The sequence below is a fragment of the Venturia canescens genome, chromosome 4, assembly GCF_019457755.1.
Source record: "Venturia canescens isolate UGA chromosome 4, ASM1945775v1, whole genome shotgun sequence".
In the NCBI taxonomy this organism is placed as follows: domain Eukaryota; kingdom Metazoa; phylum Arthropoda; class Insecta; order Hymenoptera; family Ichneumonidae; genus Venturia; species Venturia canescens.
Window position 1 is genome coordinate 13134648 of NC_057424.1, and position 25952 is coordinate 13160599.

The 25952-nt window shown below is 42.3% G+C and overlaps 1 protein-coding gene and 1 long non-coding RNA gene across 4 annotated transcripts in view; one reads left to right on the forward strand and one right to left on the reverse strand.

Moving 5' to 3' along the window:
- The window catches only part of LOC122410222 (1-phosphatidylinositol 4,5-bisphosphate phosphodiesterase epsilon-1-like), a 113306-nt gene extending 87500 nt beyond the window's left edge, over positions 1-25806 (forward strand). The window contains exons 5-17 of one of the 3 annotated variants that reach the window (XM_043418340.1): positions 312-727; positions 2443-2588; positions 6827-7022; positions 8798-9283; positions 11083-11546; positions 13232-13517; positions 13756-13964; positions 16095-16381; positions 16473-16699; positions 16800-17027; positions 17114-17338; positions 17415-17718; positions 18094-25806. In XM_043418340.1, the coding sequence (XP_043274275.1) occupies positions 2566-2588; positions 6827-7022; positions 8798-9283; positions 11083-11546; positions 13232-13517; positions 13756-13964; positions 16095-16381; positions 16473-16699; positions 16800-17027; positions 17114-17338; positions 17415-17718; positions 18094-20285 (5127 nt within the window). In that variant the 5' untranslated portion in view covers positions 312-727; positions 2443-2565 and the 3' untranslated portion in view covers positions 20286-25806. The remainder of the gene's footprint in view (positions 1-311; positions 728-2442; positions 2589-6826; positions 7023-8797; positions 9284-11082; positions 11547-13231; positions 13518-13755; positions 13965-16094; positions 16382-16472; positions 16700-16799; positions 17028-17113; positions 17339-17414; positions 17719-18093) is intronic. The other 2 variants (XM_043418343.1, XM_043418342.1) reach the window with 2 other exon arrangements.
- LOC122410225 (uncharacterized) overlaps positions 1-25927 on the reverse strand; it is a 33148-nt gene extending 7221 nt beyond the window's left edge. Inside the window, exons 1-2 of the long non-coding RNA XR_006260882.1 lie at positions 25822-25927; positions 8222-8457 (exon numbers count right to left, since the gene is read on the reverse strand). This is a non-coding gene — a long non-coding RNA (uncharacterized lncRNA). The remainder of the gene's footprint in view (positions 1-8221; positions 8458-25821) is intronic.
- Between the last annotated feature and the right edge of the window lie 25 nt (positions 25928-25952).

Genomic DNA, 25952 nt, shown 5'->3' on the forward strand with positions numbered 1-25952 from the left:
GTATTCTAGAACAAGAGTACAAAAAAAAACATCCATGACTGAAAAAAAAAAAATGAGAATGAAGGCAAACGAAAGGCGATAATTACAGCGATGTTTAAAAAAAATTATTGATTGATTTTTCAACAACGGGTTTTATTTCATTTGATTTTGATGATCTTTTTAAAATTTTCACCTATTCCACGACTTTATGCGAGGTCTTCGCGTCTAGTCGTGCCGATACACTTCCGATAATTCGAAAAATTCATTACAACTTGAGATAAAAATGTAATGGTTGTAAAAATTTGGTTTAATCAGAGGTGATTTGATTACAGAGCTGGAGAAGCGGCAGCAGCCGCAGCTGCCTCGGAGCTCTGAGGAGCTGGAGGATTTGCACAAGCTGCTGCACTTCCCCGAGGAGGTTGCTCTCAGATTGGCCGAGTGCGAGTATCAGCTGTTCTATCAAGTACAGCCGTGCGAATATTTACGTCACGTTGCCCAAGATCTGACACAGGCAGCGTCACAGAGAGCGGCGGCTTCGAGGCAACAACAACAGCAACAGCAGCAAGAACGAACGCCACCTTCCCCAGCGCCGACGACTCATCCACACAATCCACGCACGTGGAATCGGAGCACTGATACTCTCCCGAGTACCGCCAACAGCTCGACTCAGACCGAAGAAGAGGCGCTGTGGCTCGGTGGCACTCCATCTGCCCACTCCGTCCAGACCCTCATCAACCGGTTTAATGAGGTATTTTTTGTACATTTATTAACATGATCACTATTCTAAATAATCAGCCTCCACTTTTTTAACACATTTTTATGATCTGACACGTTACGTTTGGTAACACGTCGATATAACGTAACGTCAAAATAAATCGAGACAAAATAACATACAAAAATAAAGCACGCAAGAGAAATGGCATAGAACAAAAATAAAATGCAACAAAAATAAAGTCCGATAAAATCCGATAAAGTGTTCCGAACCGACCGAACGGTCCGCACACACATGAAAAGTGTTCCGAAGTCACGCGCGATCGAGTCGTGTTTGTATCGATTCCATTTTCATCGATTATTGAAGACGAAAATGGACTCATAATAATATTGATTATGATGACATCAATAATGGTGATAAAATGAATGTTGTTTTAACATCATGACATTTTTGACATCTATTCCCTGGCCTAAATTGATTTTTAATAATGCAACTTTGACCTATTGAACTCGGGGGCGTACTTCGACTTACAGTAAAGCCGAAATTCGTTAACCCCTTCTTTGAGTGAACGTGACTTCATATTTTCAGCAGAAACTGACTGACTCGGCGAAAAATCAAGAGCATACGAATGAGGATTCTACCGTATTAGAACAAATTTTAGTGATAAATCAGAGGATACAGTAAATAGTAGAATAAGAGTATCGAACGGGAATGCGATTAAAAGCTTCGATGTGGGTGGCTTAAGGTACTTGTACGTGAGATACAATGTAGCAGATATAAACAAGGGGGCAGTAAGTACACACGAACCTTAACGCACACTCACGAACCAGGAAGACAAAGTTGAAGAGCCGGATGTTCGTGTGTGAGCTCAACCACAAGAACCCACCTGACCTCGAATCTCGACATAACATTCGCACAAATACATACGCGCGCGCGCGTACACGACAGGAAGGGAGAGGGTGGAAACCAGCGGTTCTCTTGGGTCGAGCGTCTTGCAATCTTGCGGTCTTCCGGCTCTCACTCGGTTCAACTCGCACACAACAAACTATCACCTTGTGTCTCGCGTATGTAGAGAAACACGCGCTCATACACATGCCCACAAAGGGAGCGGAGGATTGTATTCTTCGGTGTGTACTTTCACCGTGACAGAGCATTTGAAACATACGCGACACGGGCGTGTGTGCTCTCTTCAAAGACATATTTATTTTTCCACCCTCCCGTCGCCTCGTCATTTCCTCACCACTCACTTTTTTCCCACTCGTTTTCTCTTCATTTCGTTGCTCCACTATTTCTTTATTTCCTCCCGTCTTTCAATTTCTCTCCGCTACGTCCGGCTCAACCCTACATTTTTATCGTGTCGTTGTAGTACGTACAGAAGTGTGCGCAGTATGTGCGCATCGTTTTCTTCATACTTTTTGTCCCTCTTTTGAGTGGATAGAACCTCTGGCTCTACTCTGAGCTACGCTGAGTTTCTTGCAACTAGTGCACATCACCAACAGCCCTCGAGCCACTGCGAGAGCAAGAAAATAAAAAAAAAGTGATGGGGCATAAAAATAACAACAACACAACGACGCGGCCCTCGGACTTAATGAAGTCAAAACTTTCGATGTATACTTGGAATGAATTCACAAACTTTGAAAACATCCGGAGGGCGGAACTTTCAAATAAAATAAAATATGAATTGCAATTTTGTGGGAAGGGCATTGAAAATCGTTTGTAATTTATTCGCGTGCTCCCGTATTTTGAACTAGGTGAGTTCATGGGTCACCCACACGATAACGAGCGGCTCGACTATCGAGGAACGCCAGGCCCTTCTTTCGTGCCTGTTGCGAGTGGCCCAGACCTGCTGGAACACCGGAAACTTTAACTCAGCAATGGAGATCATCGCCGGTCTCAAGTAAGTTCACCTTTATTATAACAAAACAGCGATCCGTGCCAGCGGCTAAGTCTAACAGAGCCGAAATACGACCCTTAAGTTATCCAACTTTCCTTGTTTCGATCTCAATTTATTCAAAGCTTGATATTTCGCCGGAGGTGCTTCTCGTCCTGGCAACTTTTTCCACTAACGCTAACACAACATGAATCGGCAATTTTTTCGATTTTCGATTTATTACCGTCTGCAATATTCACAAAATTGAGACTCGAAGAGCAAGCGTATGTCAAAAAAACACAGCCACAACCTTTTCCACGCACGTAACTTCGCTTCGGAAAAGTTTCTAAGCAACGACTGAAATTTATTGGTGAATTTCCTTCGCATATAATGTCGTTAATATTCGGGTGAAAAGCGTCGCTTTTAGTGAAGGGGTTGAAAGGGGTGAATTTTTGGTCCCTTAGCGTCGCATCACATGGACTTTCTCGCGTTACCCCATTATCCTATTAGAAGCATTAGTGACGGTATATTTTCGAGAGGAAGGGTTTGAAGGGAACGAGCGAGAGAGCGAGTCTGAGAGACCGAACGAGGGATAGCACAAAGGCGGTTGTTACCGTGACCGCGGACTAATGCGGGTTTCGGGGGAAATGGGACCAGGGGTGAGGCAACGTTGATGCGGCTTTTCTAGTTACGCGAAACTTCTCCCATTCCTACTGGTGCACCTACTTCATACCATCATCCCTTTTTCGTCATTTCCCAACTTCCTCTTCTAACTCCTTATTTGTTTGTAGATTTCATACCAATTTCTAAGTATATATATGTGCCCTCGCTCATGGGGCATGAATGACATGCACACTTCACGCTTCGCTTCGAAGTGCACCCTGCTTCGGCTCAGATCATTACTTTAATTCGACTATCCATTGACTCTGTGGAAATATTGAAAAATCGATGTTGAGTGCTGAATATCTAGAAAAGATGCGAAGCTTAAGGTGGTTCATGCGCGAAACGATTTTCTTAAGAAAGCCTTGAAATTCACGCAGAGTTTAAATGGGTAGTCGACTGATACGCATATCAAATTTTAAGGGGTTCTTCTTATTGGCTGTTGAGATGAACGTGTTTAAATATGAATAAAAATACACAGGGTTTCAGGGACTATGCATAAAATAATGATGAAGTACGTAATGAAAGTTTGGGAAAAAATTCGAGACGATTGTCTTACTAATATGATAAAGATTGAACGAAATTGGTGATGAGCATTCGTATAACCTCACATTTGCTTATTTTGGCATTTCGTTTCTTCTTGGCTTGGCCCATTCCTGTCACAGCCTTTTGTCTTTTTATTAATATTTTTTTCTTCGTCCATTTCCCTTTGTATTTTCTCTTCGCGCTCTCAAATGCGATTTTTTACATAAAAAACTGTAGTATTTTCGCCAGGGACGAATGAAATTTGGGGTTCGGTCATAATCTACCTTAAAAATAAACTTTTCAACCGGCCAGGGCAAGACGTGCAGCGTGCCTATACTCGAATTTGGCCGATTTCCTGTCAATTTGAAACTTAAAAAGCAACTTTTCCGATGGTATAAATTTGTTCTATTGCTTGCGACCCTTCACGCGAATTAGTCGTCGGAGCTGGCCAGTAAAATGTATAACAATAAAAATAGAACGAGTGACGAGAGAATAGAAAAATAAATTTCTTTCATTTGCCCACTCACACTTCGCTATTATTAATGCCAAAGGAGAATGAATTTCGAATCAATCGATACGTCGTTCCTGCTTTTTCATTTACAAAGGTTCCCAGAGTTGTTAAGCGCGTTTTATGCATCGTGCTTGTACGACAGCGTGTTTCTCAACAATAACAGTTCAGCGTTCCAGTATTCTATATCGTCGCTACTGTGTTTCTACTGCGATATCTTGTCGTTCAAACTTTCCCGGTTGTTTCCAAGCTTGAGTAAGCTCATTCGTGCACGCGACGGCTTCTTCATCGAACAGGGGGCGGATTGTCGTGTTAAGGGGAGCAGAGCTAGGCTCGATTAGAAGATGGGTTATCTCAAAGTGGCATGCCTGCCCAACATATTACGCTGCTAGACAGTGCCTTCTATAATGGAAGACTCTGTGTCGAGAGTCGTGTGTATACGTAATTGGTGAAGCGATCTCTCGAAATGTTCAAAGTGCAGAAGTCCGGGACTTTGGAACATTGCTCGAGGCTGTATCGCGTTGGAGCCTGAGGTCTCGGATCACTGTTGGGGGCGCAACAAATCTTCGAAAGCGAACTTCCGAATATTCATCCGCTTTTGTATAAATAATGCGATTTTCATTGATCGCGTTCAAGTTTCGATACATAAATAGTTAGAAAAATTTAAAAGGGGAAAGTTTTCTGTCGTTATTTCCTGCATTTCCCGCCGCTGAGATAACCGAACGAGTCGGGGTAAGCCAGTCCCGTGGGCTGGTGAGAAAAAAATATATTTTAGAGCTTGACGCTCGAGCTATACCGCCACGCAACGTTCGTAGCTCGAAGGATTGGGTATAATTAATTTGTGCAAAGTTTCCGAAAGTTGGATTTGAGAGAAAAGTGCACAGGACCGAATTTTGTTGGGTTCTTCTGATGAAGGTTAGAGCGTAACTTAAAGTATACAGCAGGGCGTCAGCTACAGCCGATTTTTCTAGGAACAAAAGGGCCAAACGGTCGTTAAAGTTATTCGAGCGGAGTGAAAGAGAAGTAGAAAAGGGGAAAAATAGGGCCGAGACGACGATGGTGACTGGTGGAAAGAGATAAGGACCAAAGAGGACAGAGCAGAGACGAAGAGACACGGAGATGGGATTAAAAGCGTCGTTCGGGCCGATGAACGCTCGGTAAGGAGAGAATAGAATCGAGAACCGATAGAGACGGGGGCTATAGCTCTCGTAAAAAGTAATTCGATTCTCGGAGCCGAAGTGAAAGGGGTAGAAAAAGGAGAAGTCTCGGAGTGATGCAACTGGACGTCCGTTGGGGGATGTAAAGCCTGCGTTTGGGAGGAAGAATGAATCGCCGAGGCGAAAATTGGAGTGCATTTGCTTCGGGCCCCCTGCGAAACTAACTTTTCTTTCTTTTTCACTACGGCCAACAAACTCGCGGTCTTTTATATTCCCTTCGGTGCACGTTTCTCAGAGTCCCTCGGGAGTTTTACTCTCCGGTATAATAAACCGAGCTGCGGAAGGCGTTCGATGCGAGATCCTAACGCGAATTAAATGGAAATTAGCGGTCGGGGCTTTTCTAGACTAACTTGGCCTATTCCTGGCGGTAAATCTCACCAGCCGTGAACGAACACCCGAGGAAGACGGAGCATGCAAAGTGGATGTAAAAGACGTGAGAATAGCGAGAGAAATTATCCAGAAATTCACTCGTCTCGTCCAAAGACATGCACCTTCTAATTATCATCTTAGACGTTCGCTATCTCTTTATAAAATTAACGGGAATCACAGCACGTGTAATAAAGCGAAAACGATTCACGATTACGTGGGAATACGCTCTCGGCAACTATTACGATAAGAAGTCCATTATTAAATCGACTCCCTCATATATCGTCTTGAATATTAAATTCGAAAAGAAAATTTCGGTATTTTTTTCAATCGAAATGTGCAAAACCAAGTGCTGCTTTCCTCGGTGAAATCCGCTTGGAAGAAAATCCAGAGGATCTCTTTTCAGATTATTTTCTGCCTGATATTTCGAGATCTGGGATCGCAATAGCACCGAAATCTCGGGATTTCCAGTCGAGAATAGAATGAAGTAACTTTCGTCTTTACAGGGAATAGAGGATTCTCTTTTTCCGTGTTCTCGCTCGGTACTGTACTCGATTTACTTGACGTTTTTTCGCAATTTTTTTTCTCTCTATGCCTCTCGCTCCGTCGGCATTCTTCTTGGTGCTCGACGGCAGGTCTTTCATGTCGGTTCTTTACATCTGGTCTTGAATCACGCACCTTAATGAAAAGAGCCAGGGCTCGTGGACACTCGCATCTTTTCAACTTGCATTATTAAATGAATGCTATCTATCTCGACGACTTTTTAGCTTAGCGTTGCTCTCAGTATTTCTTTGAATATTTTCCCATTCTTTGAAGTCACTTTTTTAGCACCAGAAGCAAAAAAAATCGAAGGCTTTTCAAAGATGCCTGATCGAAAGGTGTGCACAATCGTTCCCTGGCACAATCGCAGTCCCCGCATACTCAAAAGCCTTAAGGTACCATAATCAACGTCGACGAATAATGTACGATTGGAAAAATGGATTTTATAGATCAAACAAGTTGAAGCCTTTCTGGCAGAGCGTGAACGAGCCGCTTCCCGTATTGGAGTATCTCTCATCGGCGCTACTGTCTTCCAAATATGAGCAAGCACTGGCGCGTGCCCTTGCAATGCCGGAGTGCCCGGTGGTGCCCTTCTTCGGAGCTTTTCTCCGGGAGCTCCGGGAAGTCATCGCTTCCGTTTCGAAGGTAAGCTTTATTCCTCGAGAGAGGTAATAAATCAATGTATTAGGTCTTCATAAGTCAGACCACGTATTGTATAACGTTCCTTGTATATATGGTAGCGCCATCGATTTTCGGGGACTTTGGGGCGGTGAGGAATGATTTATATGTGAAGATTACAATGCGTCACCGGGGACGCTGCTCCGAGGTAGAAAAAAACATACGCGGTGTCTCGAAAGCGCCTTTCGGATGAAATACAAAAATGATGGATCAGCGATTCTGGTTTTCGATCGCATTCCTTCAGATAAAATGGCACGAGAAACTCACGGTTTTACTCGACGACAGAGCTCAGAGCTTTTGAAAAAGGCAGTATAACTGTTACGATTTTTATCGATTGTAGGATAATAAGCAATTAGAGAGAAATTGAAAGTTCAAAGATAGATGTGGGTTGATGTATAAGCCTGGGGAAAAAAGAAGAAAACGAGGAGAGAAGTGAAGGAGGAAGAACGATAGACACGAAACATTTTGGCACCGAGCCAAGAAACTTTTTGTCGATCAAATCCGTACGCTTCTCTTCGTCCTTGCGAAGCAGTTAAGCTCCTGGTACACGTTATTAGTGTTTCACTCTAGTCACTTGCCACATACGAATGTAACGCGCTATGAAAATCCTAGAGAAATGAAGGGAGCAAACGGAATAGAGAAGACAAATAAACTGTGGGAAAATTGGGAAAGTCTGTTAAGGCCAGCACCGAACAGCGAGATATTTATACTCGCAAAGATTTTTTTCTCTTTGATAAACATCTCCACGATTTTATCTTATAACAGCGCTAGGAACGCTCGAGCATTTCAGCCACTTAGGAAGTCTCCACAACGCCCGTTACTTCGGGAATAAATGACGTATGTTTTACCAACAGGGACGACCAAATCGAAGAGAAGAATAACGACGATTGGGACAGGGGTTTCTATCGGCCTCCAGCAGCATTCGACCGTTGTAGGCCGGCGGAAACTACTTGCTCCTATTGTCCAATATCAACCACACATCGTTCAATCATCGTTCATCCATGTCCCTCGTACAGCATGTGAAAAAAAAAAAATATTAGTTAATCAATGGTGGAGGATTACAACTCGTTGAATATTCTTCGTTTTCAGAACTTTTTCACTTTGATGGTTCATCGATTCACCAAAATTTGCCAAAAGGAATATTCTGTTGTAGAAAAACTTTTTACCTCTCGCGGGAGCTGCCTCCGAGATGCACTGCGACCTCGGTTGTCAGAATTCAAGAAACCTCGCCCATTGCCCGACCCACGACGATGGGTTTGCGCTTGCGAAGGGAAGCTTCCGGTTCGATCCGATCATTCAACCAAGGCGCAGAAACAAAAAAACGAAGCGTGCGTGTCGTTCTACATTTATAAGCGAGATGTGGACCTGGCATCGTCGCTATTTCACCAATCGAGGTCGCAGTCTACGACAGATAAAATATTGTGTTGACGAACAAACTTATTGTCAATATTGACTTATTGTCAAACACAGTGAATGTTTCGTTAAGCATTGAATATCAACAAAACACGATAACTATATGTCAACATGATTTTCAAATGTGTAATAATATTTCAATTTTTTTCATCGGACTTATCAAAATTACCGAACTGGGCTAACTTCATCCAGAAACCTATGTTTAGCTACGAAAAATGAGAAAATTAATGGAATGAAAATGGGTTCAATATAGAGAAATGGGAGGAAAACATCGATTTGTTAAATCCTTCATGATTCATGGAATGGAGGATTAATTTTGATGTTTTCAGCAGCCGCCGGAATTCAGCAGCAGCAGCAGCAGCACTAGCAGGGAGAGAGAAAATACGCGGAGTAACAGTAAAGAGGGTCCGGGGACCCTCGAAAACGTGCCTTCACCCTCGCACCTAGGTGCGAGGGCCGGTGTCGAGAGTAACGCAGATACGCCATCAGGTTGGAGTTCCAAGGGCGGTGGTGGCAATTTCTTTGGCATGCCCGAAGGTATAACCGACACTCGTGGTGTACTCGACAAGGTCAGCCTCTTTCATCAGCATCGTCACGCTCGGGGTCGGGACGCGACGACGGGCTCGCTGCACAGAACCCTCAGCGTTCACACAACCGCACTCGAGCAGACTTACATGGCCGAAGAGTGCGACGAGAACGACTATCATCTCGACCTTGATTCTTATAAGCCGGTTCAACCCCTCGCCGTCGACCACGGCGTCGCCCTCTTCCCCGTTGCTGCACCTCACAACGGAATGGATCTTCATCTTTTACAGGTTTTACTCGCAATCTGCTTCATTTAACCTTTTTCATTCGTGACAAGAATGTTTTTATTTCGCCATAGAAACGCTCGGATCGCTTGACTTACGTGATGCACGTTCTCATGGTTTTTTTCGTTTCCGTCGTTCGGGTGCGTTCAGAAAATTGAGGAAAAAATCCGGTTGTTATTGTCCGTAGAAAAAATAGATCGGACTCGAACGTTTGAACTTTCGGGTCAAATGTCACCCCGTCGGGCTGTATCTCGACGTAACTCCGTTCCGATTAATCGAAGCATTCAAATTTTTTGCCTCCTTCGTTCGAGACGTGCCCATACTCGAGATTAGGCGATTTTCTCTCACTTTCGAACTTCTACTCGACGTCATTGGACGACGATGAATCTGTCTGATAAAATAATGATGCGATCTGCCAGAATAAGAACTTCCACGCGAAATTACATTGTAAAAAGAATTCGCTGTTCCATTGAAAAAAAAAACCTCGTGATTTTATTTCCAATTCGGATGATTTCCCATCCAATTTATGCAGTCACTTTTTTATTATTGGACCACTCCGACTGAACGTCGAATGGTTGTTTCAAAAGAGTGTAAATTCGGTCCGTGAACAATTCTCGTTGGAACAGTTGAATATGAGAGTGCAATCGAAGGGGAGAAACCTTTTGTGGTGGGTTCATGAAGCATCGAGGCGTTTAGTGTCGCATAGAACGATTGAGCAAGAATAACGAGGGATTCTGCGTCGAGAATCAAACGCTCAATGTACATATTTATATATATGCGCATTCATATTTATTCATCGCGTGCTCAACTGTGTGAGCAGGCTTCACTGGCAAGCTCATACAACACGTTCATAAAAGTTGATTTAGTTCAATGTTTGCACTGCCCGATGGTCAATCGTTGATCGCACTTGTCGCCCGATGTCGTGTCGTCCACTTTCAGTCCCGCTCTCTCTTTTTTTTCATCCCCTCTTGTTTTCGTGCATATCTCGAATTCACACCAATTAATTTCCGCCCATTTTCATCCGGCGTAAGGCATAATATGCAGTACGTACTTACGTACTAGTATGTCAATAACCAATCGATAACTCATTAATTGCTCCGAATGAGTATATTCCCATGTACACATATATACCGCAAAAGGTAGCAATTATCGCTTCACCAATAAACCACAATTAGGGTGGAACAGCCATCAAAATAAATGGAACGAGCACCCCTTATCCAACAATTCAATTCACTCGTCAATACTTCTTTTATTACCGGATACGTACTTCATTACGTTATGCGCCAATCACGCTTGATTAAAATTCATGTCGTTCGCGACACTCCGCGTTGGTTACCTTCCCGAAAAACGGACAATATTGACCTCTGAAAGCTTAGCGGTCGAGCTAATTTGAGAATTTTCGTATCGAGTGACTGCACACTTAGTCAAGTGAAACAAAACCTTCCATTGGCATAAAAAAAAATTGTTTTATCATCAAAGTTATTTTAGTTACAATTGCTTTAGTGAAGCATGCATTTTCGATGCATTTTTCACGCATTTCTTCGACAGAATAATGCAAATTTTATAATAACTCATTATGTTGAAATTGATAGATTTAAATCTTTCAATTTTTCGAAAATTGCTGGTTAATTATCAAAATCTCCCGAAACGGAATAGGACTTTGAATGACACTTCACAAAGTACAATTCGAACGTAATGCATTAATGTAATCCTTTCAGAAAGAAGGATCTTTGCCGACGATTTTCGATCTGGGACCGTTGATAATTTTTCAAATAAAATGGTAAATGCTTTCGACATTTGCGTAGGTTCTGCACCATGGAACGACGCTTGTACATTGGGAGTGCGAAGGTGGAAATTCACGTACAGCGTTAGTTTACGCTCGAATCGATCGTGCCTGTGGGACTTTCGTGTGGGAAAAACCAGCCTGGAGTCCCTTGAAAACGGCGAACTCTAGTTTGGGTAACACGCCCGGTGACTTTTCACTGGGTACGAATCCGGAAGAAAGCGTACCTGCTTGTCTCGTCGGAAGATATACGGGTCAGCAGGCAATGGACTGCGCGACCGTTAGCCTCGAAGAAGGCTGCCTTGATCTAAGCTCCGTCAAGGAGGTCACCATCGGCTGTTGCGATCGAGATAGGGAAGCTGATCTCCGTGGTATTTGCAAAAGATACGGGCTTTCCGGCTCCGATTCGTGCATCGGCCTTATGTACGGTTCCAGCCTCTCCGATAATCGCATCATTTTTCTTCTTGGCCCACCGTCACTTAGCAAGTGAGTTTCTATTTTATGGATCGGGCGCGTTGAGAACTGTCGAGGACTTTGCCACATTTTCATGTTTGCGAATTTCAGTTTCACCCAAATTTGGGCTATTTTTTTTTATGAAACTTTCTTCCACATTTTGTGATTCGAATTGATTTTATGTTTGTGGTTCTTAATTTGGGAAATCGAAAAACTGTTTTCAAATCACGTCATTATTAGCGACGAATCAATCTTGTTACGTTATTAAACAGGCTCAATCGAATATCATTTCGTCTATTAATAAATAATTCGACGACAGGAACAGCACGCAACGTCGTCCAGTGCTTAATATTGCGTGTGCACTGAAAAATTTTTATTTTTAATCCACTGTCATGTGACCTGAAGGCACAGAACTAATGGATTGGATCCCGTTTGTTTCAATATTATTTGTTTTCACTTCGAAAAATATTCATAATATTTATAAACAAAACGATTTTTCCATTCAATTCGACAATACAGTTTTACTTTTCATATATCCATTCATTTATATTCATGAACTTCAATATTGAACCACCAGCGACTGCGTGACTTTTTTTTATGCTCCTTAAACGAATGCTGGTGCAAAAATAACGAATAGACGACCGTCACGATAAAAAATGGGGAAATGGACTTTCAATAACATTGAATATAAAATAAAATAGACAGAAAATAATTTTTCCGTACAATTAAACTGGATGACTGGCAAGTATCGGAGAAAAAATCAGCAATTTGGAAAGTTTGGGTTTCCATTTGTTCCAGAATGTTATCTTTATTTCTACAAGACAAAGATAGAGTGAAAAATCCCACGTGTCTTGTCGGGGTGTCATCGAACAAATTTATCAAGAGTTTCATCTCGAACGTAACAGAAGTGAGGTCTTTTTATAACGGTGTAAAAAAAATAGGGAAACGGTTTTCCCCCAAGGGTGTGAAGAACTCTGTATCGTCCATTAATTTTTTTGTTCCGCTTTCTTATTAGAATCAAGTCGTCATGCTTCGCCCCTCCTTGCCCCTTTTCCTTTTTGGTGCTCCGGGGGCGGAAATGTCGGTCACGATTATAACGTTGAACGTCAATATCGATCTCCGGCTTCCCTTACAAGGTAGCTTTCAACTTTTTACCGAATGAAAAGACCGTAATGAGCGCACTCGCCGCACTTTCGTGTGCTCCCTAACAAATTATTTATCGAGTTTCCCCCCCTGTGGCAAAGTGGATTAAAAAGACTCGTGTGTATATTTTAACATAGATATTCCAACTTATGTGTTATCAATACCCAATACAAAGGCTTTTGTACAAACAAAAGAAAAATACGTCTCGAGAGTTCAGTATTGTTAGGCTCAGCAAATACGTTGTAAGAGGTCGGGAAATCGTAAAATTATGTGACAACTATTTAGAGGGTGGCTCTTTTTTTTGGGAATTGTGCTGTCAAATAATATTCAAATTCATTGACTTTTAGCTTAGAACACTATTCCGAAAGCGATGAGTTAACTATTTCTCAGGTTTTCTTTCAATAAAAAGTGAACCTTGGAAAATGAAATACATTGAAAATTCGTCATACGACAACGCAATAAAGTCGTTTTGGCCCCTCGACGAAACGTCAATAATTCGCACGAGCACTCGATGATCGATAATAAATTTGATTATTGTGATCCCTCATGACTGCGAATATTGATTGCTTCTTTAGAATATGGTACATGGGAATCTGCTGGGTCTTACGAGGCCTCAAACGCCAGCTTCAACTCACCGACCGCCGATCGAGAGCCCTTAAGGAGAAGTATCTACAATTGTTCTACGAGGAGGGTTGTCTGGAGCCTATGACCGCAGACGCAATTAGAATTTTCGGTGGGCGAGACTGGTCGATGACCGACAGCGTTGGGACCTTGTCTCCAACCAATAGCGGGACTTTACGGCGACGTAATGTTAAGGGCAAAAAGACGAAATCCATTGGAAACATACACGCGCTCACGAAGGTAGGAAGAACATTAATTGAACCATGGAAAATTGAGCTGAGGTCGGCCTTTCGAAACATTTGACATACACGCTCACTAAATTTCAGCATAATTTCTAGTCGACCATTCTGAACTTTGATTTGTTATTCCACAGAGACTAAACATTTTTCCTCAATTATAAAAATCTTGTACTCTTACACGCAAGTACAATAATCGTCTCCATAATTCAGACAATAATTCACCGCTGGTTTCGAAACAGGAACTAAGTTTCAAGCAATACGACTCGTCGCCATCGGATGGTGGCCTGACGAGCGCGCCTCTTCGTCATATAACCGGAAGCCGAGAGTCGCTAACGAGGATAGTTCCGGCTTCGCCAAGAGCCAGTAGAGATCGAATACCACCTCGGAGTCCCCCGGGCTCGGCTGAGCGGTTCCTTAGTTCGAGTCTACCGTATTCCAGTTTACAAAGGTATTCGGTAGCTTTAACTGCATCTTTTTCGTCTCCACGGGAGCTCACTTAGATTGCTTTTTGAGCTTGTGATGCACGCGAATTGAAATTCTTACTAAAATGGTGGCTACGACAAATGTAGACGAAATGCAGGGTGGCAACAACATATTTGCAAATTTACAAATATTTTTTTCTGTAGAATTTTCTCATGCTTCGATCGTGTGAAAATAAATTATACTTCACAAAAAAAAACAGTGTGACTAGCCCCAATTTTCATGGCGTCTGAATTCAATCGAGTCCATCACTGACTGCTACCTTCAACGTGAGAAATTAGCTTCGTTATCATTCCCAATCGGTTCCATCAATCGGTAATCACTCGCGTTGGTCTCTTCACGAGGAATATTCTATTCTGCATTATTCTCCCCTGATTTTCGATATCGGTTCATTCCCCGAGTCGGAATTTTTAGCCTATTTTAAAGACATTTGACTTCATTTAAGCCTCGTGGAAGGTTACTTGATACTAGTCCTCCTATGCGCCTAAAAGTGTCGCCTTAATCAACTTCTCCTCCTCCTTGACCACTGCAGCAAGGCCAACCTCCACTACAAAAGCTTATTCTCTTCTGGACCCAGTTTGAGTAGCCCTAGGTCCTATTTTTATTGCATTTAAATCTACAGAGCGCACGTATGTTCTCTCATTCATAAAACTTAAAATATATTTCCTAGCACGATTTTTGGTGTGGCAAAAATCAGCCAGAGGGCTAAGGATGGAGCGCTCTCGCGCCAGCGGAGCACCGCCTCTACGCCTATAAGCCTCTCAATCTTTCTATTCTCTTACTCCTTATTAATAAAGGACATAAATTATTCCTCAACAATCGAGAATATTTCTTCTTTCGAAGTGCGCTTTTGCGATGCTCACAAACCGCACGAGAATTCTGTTCTCAGAGGGCGAGTTCAAGATTCAATATTTTAAAATTCAACAGCCATCATAAAAAAATGTTACTAATAAATGGCTCCATTGACGTACGCTGTCTATAAGCATGCACGTATAAACGTAGAGAAAAGAGAAATTTGTCCCCGCATCGGGCGTCAAGTACGAGTTGATTTTACATTATTTCATGTCCTACTGTAGTGCCTTTACCTCCTGCCAGAGGAGCATCACAAAATGTACTGAAAATTTCAACTCGGGTCGTTGGCGAGGATCGTAATGAAAATTCATGCAAAAATCAAAAGATACAAGAAACTATAGAAGTTGAAAAACGGAAGTTTCGTAGCGAAGGTTGAAACTGAAGGATTTTAGGGCCTTTTGGCAGCAGGCCATCGGGGTGTCGGTGAAGGAGCTTGGAAGAAAGGGTCGCAAAGTAATCTCTTGTGGGGTTGTACGATTCTGTTGGAAATTGAAGAGCTGCTCGGTCTAGTCCTGAAAAGGACGACATCTAATTCACTGTGGCTTTTATGGCATATAAGTTACATCGGCTTTTGTTTGGTAGTTGAAAATATATATGAGACAATCGGACACTGTAAAGAAGAGAGGCGTATCAAGTCTCCTCGAGGGAAAAGTTTGTTCTAGATTGCGCGTCGCAGAAACGTAGCTTATTGTCGTGGAGTTTTGGCGAGTCTGGACGATTATCGGTGCGAGAAGTTGGCCCCCGTAAACAGAGAAACACTGTTTCATCTTGAATCCCTCGCGGTCAGTGACGTTCCTCGTACTCGAAAGGGAACAATATAACACCACGGCTCATGAGCTCTCCGGGCGTTCTTCGCTGGCTCTGCCCATTTTGAAATCCTCCTCCTCCTCGCTCTCTTGCTCTCTTGTGTTAACGTTCCACGTTTCTGAGCCTTGAACCGGTTGACACATGGCTACATAAGTGTGTGTCCAAATACGAGGGACCACTGTGCGAGAGCCAAATTTTGGCTAGTGAAACTTTCAAGAGCAACTGGACACATCGTAAAACTAATGGTCCTCCTGGACGTTTTTTATCTCATTGGTTGCTGTTACGGTGTATAGGATAGCATGGAATTGACGAAAAGCTCGACACAGCGAGCACCTCGACAAATGCATTGAAACTGTTGACATTTTCGAGCCACCAATTAACTCTTACGCTCAATAAGTTTGTGTTCGTGTGTCATGCCTCGTGTAATTTGTCAAAACAGCCTTCTATGCGTCGCTAGGGATAAAGATAGAAACGGTGGTGGAATACTCGAAGCGCCGTGGCAGGTTAAGGCTCGTGCGACCTCCATCATGTACGAGACGCAGCTCAACTTCGTCGAGTTCGTTGCCCTTTTCCGTTCCTTCAGTTTACGGGCGCGAAAAGATCTTCGAGATCTTTTTGGACAACTAGCGATTACTTGTCGAAGTCAGAGCGACGGATCACTCAGAGATTTCAGCATGAGGACCTCAGTTCTACGTCAAACAAGCGATGCGACTCCACAACGAATAGGTGGGTCCGTTTTACAGAGTTCAATACTCCGTCGTATCAATGGCGATTTGAAACAAATCAATTGTCATATGCTTGGTTTTCATGCCTTCAGGTCTTTTAACCAGGAACAACTCCATTGATTCCCACGAGTACGAGACTAGCGGAAATCTTCATAAAAAACAAATTTTCGATGCCATCGCTGCCGCAAGCATAGTGAACAATTGCGCCGGCGTCGACACTTCAAAGTCACAAGTTATCACTCTTGCGACGTTTACGAAATTTTTGGAATCGAGGCAGCAGGAAAAGTTCACGGAGGATCAGATAAAAGCTCTGATCAAGGTCAGCGCTCTCACCAAACCTTTCGTTTCAACCCGATGAAGCAGCTATCAACTCGCGAGAAAAGGGGCTCGGGAATTTATCAGCTGACGTTCTTTTGCAGAGGCACGAACCGGATCCAGCGTTGCGGACGCAGTGGTGCCTCTCGTTCGAAGGCTTCGCTCGTTACATGATGGACAAAGATAATTACGCGTTTCCCAACGAATATGCGACACCTACGGACGAGGAAATGCAACAGCCTTTGTCACAATATTACATTGCTAGTTCTCACAACACTTATCTCACTGGACACCAGCTCAAAGGGGAATCTTCGGTTCAACTGTACTCCCAGGTGAGAAGAATAAGGAACAATGCGGGATTCCAGAAGGTCGCGTCGATGACTGAAACGTTATTTCTTGTTGTTAATTGCGTCGTCAGGTATTGTTGACCGGTTGCCGGTGCGTGGAACTCGATTGTTGGGACGGTGACGATGGTTCTCCCTTGATTTACCATGGCCACACGTTTACCACCAAAATTCCATTCCGCTCAGTCGTTGAGGCGATCGATCGAAGCGCGTTCGTCACTTCGTCCTACCCGGTCATCCTCTCGATAGAGAATCATTGCTCGCAGGCTCAACAGGCTCGAATGGCTCAAATCTTTCAAGTAGGTCAACCCAATGTGGCTTTTTCCTCGTACGATTAAAGTTCGGGGTATTAATCATTTGATTATTGTTGTCAAGTCGGTGCTGGGTGAGAAGCTGGTGACAAAGTTCCTCTACGACTCGGACTTTGGCGAAGACGCCCAGCTGCCATCCCCTTCCCAGCTGCGTCATCGTATTCTCATTAAAAATAAAAAACTCGTCGTTGACCCAACGGGCCCACTGGTTCATCCGTCTGTCAGCCATCGAGGAAAGATGCTCATGTCCGATCGTGCCTCATCAATGAAGCAAATGAGAACTGAAGTCAGCAGTGCGTCCGTCGTCGAATACTTCAGCGAGGATGAGGACGACGAGGAAGATGACGACGAAGATGACAACGTCGACGGTGAGCACGATATTTCAAGCGTGTATTTGACCAAATTTAAACTCCATGATCCTGAAATCATTTAAATACTTTGAGATTCCTTAAATTTAGTTTTTTATTCTAAAAAGTAAATAATCTTGACAGATTTTTCTGCAATAGTTACAATGCGTTTGTTTTCGCACTCTTTCGTTCATACAATTTATTGCTCTCATTCTGTGAGCTCTCATTCTTTTCCTGCTCAGATTTCCATTATTTAGCTTCGATTTTGTACTTTTCTAAAACAGTACCAGTTGACCGGTGAAATAACCCTGATTCTTGCTCATTGCGGCGGCTCAACCCTGTAAAATTACGTGGCCGATAACACCAACGTTTGATAAGACGTCGATTTAATTTCAGACAATTCGATCTCCAGCTACGAGAGATACTTGGGCGGTGGCCAGGTGCTGCACCCCCGTTTAAAGTCTGATCCAGCAGTCGACGATAAATCCCAGAAGCAGAGCAGTCAAATAGCGAAGGAGCTCTCGGATCTGGTGATTTATCTGCAGGCGATAAAGTTCCGTGGGCTAAATTTGACGCCCGGTAACGTGATACCGGTAAAAACGCGTCACCAGAGTCACACAGGAACGGTGCAGAGGCACAGCATCGCTGGGATAGGAACCGGGGGAATACCTTCGTCGACTGGGTCGCCTCAGTCTTTGTCAACTTCGGCTTCGGTTGCCAGTGGCGGTAGCAACATTGACAACCTGTTCCGACCGACTCGTGGTATGCCAGCTTGTTTCCAGTGCTCCTCGTTGAATGAGAGTGCAGCCAAGAAAATCTGCAGGAAGCAGCCTCTCGGTGTAGTTGCTCACGTGGAGACTCAACTGGTGCGAACGTATCCAGCTGGCATGAGAATAGATTCGTCCAACTTCAACCCAGTTATATTCTGGGCATTTGGGATCCAGATGGTAGCACTTAATTATCAAACTGACGACGCGGCTCTGCACCTGAATGCGGCGATGTTCGAGCAGAACGGCCAATGCGGCTACGTGAGGAAGCCCTCGGTGATGTGGGACAAGAGCCACATGATGTACAGACGCTTCAATCCCTGGGACAAGGAATTTGACGGATTGCATTCGGTGCACTTGACACTCTCCGTTGTTTCTGGTCAGTACATCGCGCCGACGAATTTGCTAACGAGCACGTACGTCGAAATCGAGCTGGTCGGTATCCCGATTGATTGTGCCAAGCACAAGACGAAAGTCATTCAAAACAACGCCCTGAATCCAATATGGAACGAGAAATTCTGCTTTCAAGTGATGTTCAAAGATCTCGCTTTTCTCCGCTTCGGTATCATCGAAGCTAGCTCCCACCATCTGATTGCTCAGCGAGTTTTACCGCTCAAGTGTTTGCGGCCCGGTTACCGACACGTCAGACTAAGATCTTGCAAAAACAAGCCCCTGGCTCTCTCCACTTTGTTCATTTATTCGAGGATGGAAGAGGAGAGTTTGGATTACAACACGTGTTGCCACGAGCACAAGGAGTCATCGAAGCGGCCGTCGTCCGGTAAAGTTGCGGAGAAACTGAGCACCGTCGATCCCGGCCTCGGGGGCGTTACCTTGAAGCGACGAATGTTTTTCCTCAAAGTTTACGACGTCATTCCTGAAGAGGCTTACACCATATTCAAGGTAACGCAGGAAAGTACGACGCAGGAAGTGTTGTTGCAGGCTCTGCAGAAGGCTGGCATTACGGGGGATCACGTCGACGAGTACATACTGGTGGAGGAGGTTTCCCGGGGTTGGGAGAAAAAGGATAGGGAAGAATTGCCGACTCAGCGAGTGCTGGATCCCAACGAGCATCCGCTCCAGGCGGAGGCTCTTTGGAAGGGTCAGGGTCGGTTTCTCCTCAAGCGTGTGGGCGATGATCCAAGCAGCAGAGCTTGGTTAGCTTCGATCCGAAGTACCGCGGGCCACTCGAAGTTGCAGCCTGAAGAACCGGAGGACGATCGTTCGATGCACATATGGGACGAAGCTGACACATTTCTAGTTTGCATCTACAACGTATCCCCGGAAATACCGTACGCGATATTGCGAGTGCCGGTGAGCAGTTCAGCGCAGGACGTGCTGGCCCAGGCTCTCGTCAAAGCTCGTCGTATGGAGGATCCCATTAAGTTTGCTCTCGTCGAGGAGCTCGAGTGGGGCGGTGCCGGTGCCGTTGGCAGTGGTAATCGTCAGCTCAGAGTTTTAAGGGACGAGGAGAATGTCTACAGTACTCAGGCTTATTGGAAAACGCTTGGTAGATTTATACTGAGGGAACGGGAACAGGCGCTTCCGCGAAAGCATTTGCTTCCCGCTACCCTCGACAGGCTTAGCAAGGGTTTCTCGGTCGGACGTTCGGTCTCGTTGCCGGGCTCGAGCAAGGAAAAGGTGCCGGTAACCGAGGCTCTCTCCGATCCGACCTCGAGGGGGCTCCGTCATAGGCTTTTGATGCCTGGACGTAGACGCGAGGTGCATTCGGACGGTGAAGAGTCCCGGGAATCGGACATCCTCAACGCTGCCCTCCACCTCAAAAAGGTCTCGTTGAGGAAGCTCAGGGTGTGGAAGTCATAGTGGCAGTCGAGGGCGACGTCACTGTCGTCGATCTTTGCTGCTCGGAGGAACAATTGGTAAATTTTTACAACTCAATCTTATTTTATTTATTATAGCCCCCAAGTTCTTTTTACAAATTTACAATCCCTAACGAAAACATTCCAATAAAAAAAGGGAAAAACCATGAAGCCGTTCGTTGCTATATCGTACCAGAAGAAACTCAACATTCTTTCATCCCAAAGCCAAGTCTCTGCTTCTCGTAACGAACGGGACAATGAAAGCAATCACCTGTTGTACCGAGCCAAACCTCCAGGCTACTGCTATATTTCTGTACACTTTCGTTTAACGAGTATATAACGTCTGAACGATTTTTTCCTCGAACCTCCCAGTGGCAATGGCGCGTGATGTCGCTCTCTTTCAGCGAAACATGACTACAAAGTAAAACGCTCATAGCGATTGAGCTACAATATTAGCTCCGTAACGTTGATCGTGCGAGCCAATCGATGAGAAAAAAGATGTGCCGAATGTAGTTATACTATTGCATACATACTTACACCAAAGCACATTTAATACACATGTACATTACATATTAACGGAGTGGCTTTGTGTTCAACGAAGCGTTTCTCATCTCTCGACTCTTTTTTCCCTTAGCTATCGAGGCGCGATAACCATATGATATACATATGTGTCTGTGTATATAAACATATTGAACAAAAGAGCACGACAAAGGGATCGACGATGTCGAAAGTCCAACTTTTCCTTTCGCTCCTTTATCCTATACACTTTTTTTGTCCGTTACGTGTCACATGGGAAGAGAAAATACACGAAGAGCACGCATGAACGAGCAAGAGGGATGAACCGTACTTGCTATATTTCTGTGTGACCGATATCGCGCGACCTACGTAACTTAACTTGCCGATGAAATTTTAACCTGTCGAATCGATCGAACTACATATCTCTGCCGCCCCCGCCCCCGCCCCCGCCGCGCCTCTACTCCTGCTGCCCCCAGCGTATCTCCTTTCCCCACTTTCGTACAAAAAATACACCATCGCATAGCCGACAAACGTGAATAGTCCGCGTGAAAAAAAAACACGTGAATTTATTAAATTTTTTCACAACGTATGTGAATAACGCCAATTACATCGAGACACACAAAGCTTTTTCGCGCAATAACAAACGTATAAAAAGCTGGCCAAGGTACAAACGATACATTTATTGATATTATATATACGTACACATTCAGATGTGAAGTTAATAAAAAAGAAATATGATGCATTAACGTTTACAGAACATTTATCGTATTCATATAGTATTCTCAGTGTTCAGAAACGAATTGCACGTAATTAAATGCCTAAATATTAATTAAATACATTATTGCTCGTTTGTAGGGAATGCGTGTGTGTGTGTATAGGGAAAGAAAAAGAGATAATTAGACACGTTCGTTTGATGAAAGCCTCGAGTCAGTTGAACCAATGACAGTCTTTGTTTTCATCGGCTTTTTATCATTTATTTTTCTTTCATTTCCCATGCCGTGACGAACCATCACGATGGAAAGTTTGAGAAATGATTTAAAATACTCGAGCCCGCAACGTCTTCCGAAATCTATTGAAACACGGGGCAAAAAATTTTCGGAAACTTTGAAAAACCGGTCAAAAATTATCTGCCTGCGGTGGGCAGACTTCGACGCGACTCCCCTTCGACGTTGCTCATATTGAAATGTTGATGTTCTCGTCTCGAGATACATTATCGCGGCTAACGAGATGACACTTCAGAATCTCGATTAAAATCGTCACCATTCAGCATACACGATATGTGAATAAAAGAAAAGTAATCGTGTCTCACGCGCGTTGGGTTTTCTTATTTTTGTACAACGAATAAAACTGACACGGAAGATCGAAAGAAAAGAAAAAAAAACAAATTCGATCTACGGATATTTCGTGAATCTTCTTAACATTCTTGTGGGACGAATCGTGCTTTTAGGAAATGATTTTTCAAGTAGCTTGTACGTGAAAATAAGTAATTTATTATAGAAAATGATGATCAGAGTGATCAAAGGAAAACAACAAATAGAGCATAATGAGGGGAGGGGGGGGGGGAATAGAATCAATGAATAACTCGATGCTATTTATCCATAAAAACAAGCTTTTTCAAATGACACATTGACACAACACACACACACACACACACACACGCACGCACACTCACAGTGTATAACACTCTCGTTAAGATCGATAACTCCCACTTTCTCTGTGCGCCCGAAATTATCATGAATGCGCCTCGATCTGTGCGGTTTCTAATCGCTTTTGAAAAAACGCGTTTATAATGCCATCCGATCGCTTTCATTATATTAATCGAGATTATTTGTCCTAATTATAAAAATTACGATAAGAGTATTTATAAAAATTGAAATATATTATCAACATTATTATTAATGATAGAAATAATCGTGAAGCTGCGTCAAAGTGAGAAAAAAAAAACGAGAGAGAAAGAAAAAAGAAACAATTCTTCCATGATACTAAGCGAGGAGATGTAACAAAACCTAATATTAATTTTAAGATTTATCTTATCGCATTCGTACACTGAGAACCAACAGTGGATAGTAGATAAGAGAGAAAAAAAAACATCTACGTGCATCTCATTGCTCTAGCAGCAGTTCGAGCCACAAAGTTATTCGAAAAAATCATCATTTTCCTTTCAATCTAAGTGTACATAATTTATTTGATTGTCGAGATTTTAAATTCCATACGAAAATGTGAAAAATGATTTAAACCGTGATGGCGCACTTTGGGAGATAAAAGACGTCAATGATCTATGAGAAAATTGAAGAAAAACACTACCAGAAAAAAAGCTGATGAAATAAAATGGAAAACTATATCGTCAGAGACAAAAGCCAAACATTGATAAAAACGTTAACTCACAGAATTTGAAAACTTAACGGTCGAGGATAATTAAAACCCCGCAATACCTTCATCGCGATATTTTAATCGCGTCGAAATAAGGAGAAACAATGAAAACAATTATGAAACACTATTTCGATCGCGCTAAATTTTTTGACGCGAAACAGACACACTACTTTTCAACATTTGGGACCATTCTCATGAGATTCAACACGACTTATTGAGGAACTACGAGCAGTATTAAGTTTTTATTCGATTGTGCCGGAGATACGGAATATCTGAATGAATATTATGAAAAAAAAAAAAAAAAACAAACAAACAAACAAAAATAATACCATCGCGGTACGATCGACCGCGGGCTAATTAAAATGTTGTCATTAAATTTCAATAATATGCGAAATAAATATGGTCGCGCGGGCGCATATGTAATGATCAGTAATATTTAAATTCACGATATATATCCTTCTTGTACATATCCGGAGGATCTCGTTGGGTTTAATATATATATATGAATAAATATATAAATATATAAATAAATAAATGATATGCTAAAATATTATTTATAAATAAAAGCATCTCACGATTAAACAATGATCATTTTTCGATGTGTGCTCTATACGAAATCGCATGTATACTTTTTTACACAACAGGGAGAAAGAAAAGTTAAAAAAATATACACAAATACACGACAAACTCTCTCGCCCTTGTACGTATTACAAAAAGACAGACCCGCCGTTTCGAGCACAGAAAAATATTCTCTATCAATCTTGGAATATTTTTCAACTGCAAATATTTTTCGTAACCCTTTTTTTTTTTATTGTGCAACAAAATTTATCATCCTCTTTTCTGTAGGATGCAATTTAATTGACGTACCAAAAATTAGATAAAAGAATTTCATTTGTGCAACCTTTGAAGCTGTAGGAAGAAATTTCAGGAGACTTTCCTCCCTACAATATGATGATCGGAATCTACAAGCTTATAACCAAATATTAAAACTCCAATTCTCTTGGAAAATCTTACGAAATGAACCTGATGCGAGAAATATTATTGGATAATGAATCTCCTCAAGTTGCTTCTCTGTTTGTTCAATTAATTTTTACTGATATTTCTGTCAATATTCGTTGCACTGATTACTCCATCAACAAAATTGTGTGATTTTATCTCGTGTGATAAAAATGAGTTTCGAAACAAGGCCAAATGATCCGTATCAGAAAAACTTTTTTTAAAAAACTCGTTTTTTTCAAATTATATTCATAAGCGATCCAATAAACTGACCAAATTATATCTGACTCGAGTAATAACCCCCATTACACGCTGCTAGAGCCTGTTCCCCTCAGCCCAACCGACTCGCCCCGACACCATACCATATCGCAAAATTTTACCTCGAGAAATAAATTTTTCTAACCCCAAGACTCGGGATAAATAATTTTAAAAAAATGCATCAACACTTACGAAGGACTGCGAGTTACGAAAGAACTTGAAACGCGGTCCGACCTCACGTGGTGAGTGAACATGACCTATGACACGCCCACGCGCGCGCACACGCACACACACACACACAGACGCACACATGGGAACGAAAAAGCACACACTAAACCGTTATATCGTGCAATTTAGGGAGAAAAGAAAACAAGTGAATTTAACGAAGCGTAATATGCGAAACAAAAACCCCGGATAAAGGCGCGTTATTTAACACAAGTCTCGTAGTACGAACGCGACTCAATTTTCAAATAAGAAACAAAATAATATTAACGTTCTAACGAATAACTTAAACAAAAAAGGCAAGAAACAGGAAGAAGAGGAAAACGAAAAATAATGAAATAAATAATATAAATTAACATGATCCGTGTAGCAGCAGAGATCAGGTCTTAAGGAATTATAAACAATTATAAAGTTAGATGAAAACGAAAATGACACGAGTCTACGGAAAAAAAATGTAGATTTTGGAAAGTTGCATGCTACGAAAACGGTGAATTCGATTTTCAAAATAAAAACGATATAAATATATATATATAAATAAAAAGAAAAAAATCAAAATTAAAAAAACCACTTTGCGTTCCTTTCTTAAATTACTTCCAAATATTCACGCTGGGCAATATTGCTGTTTATCACCAATAAAAAGTGAGAATTTTTTAATTCAGAGTCAATGGGCAGAGATTTATAACTGCGTTATTTTATAATTATATGAATTTTTCAATCTCCGAACAAAAAGAGTGAGTTCGCCACTTTCGAAAAATGTTTAATTGTCATTGAATTGTGGAAATTCATAATTTTTGGGATTGAACTTACGGTTTTCGTGGTCAAGAACACACCGGGAATACATGAAATTGCGAATAGATCAACTTTCTGACGATAAATTTATAGAATTTTGGGCGTAATTATTTATTATCTAGTCTCCGTTCGTTTTGACGAAAACGTGACCCAAAGCATGCGGCCATTTAGAATATCAAGATATTTATCTGTATGTATATATTAATATATACATTTATTTATGTCACTACTGTCGTAGATATTTGTATATATAAATATGTATGTATATATATAACGATTATTATTATTATATAAATGATTAATATTATGATAATATTAAATATTGACATTGTTGAAGGATCTACATGTAAATAAACATAAAGAGCATTTTTATAGATAACGTTTCTCACTTATTTTCCTCCGCAGAGCCCCCTTCCCGTCTCACCATCCCGATACTTCGTTTGCATTGAGGCCTAATCTTCTCGGTTCTCGCGAACCTTTCGTCGACGAATCGCTTTGTTTCCATGGCGTGCTTGTTTTC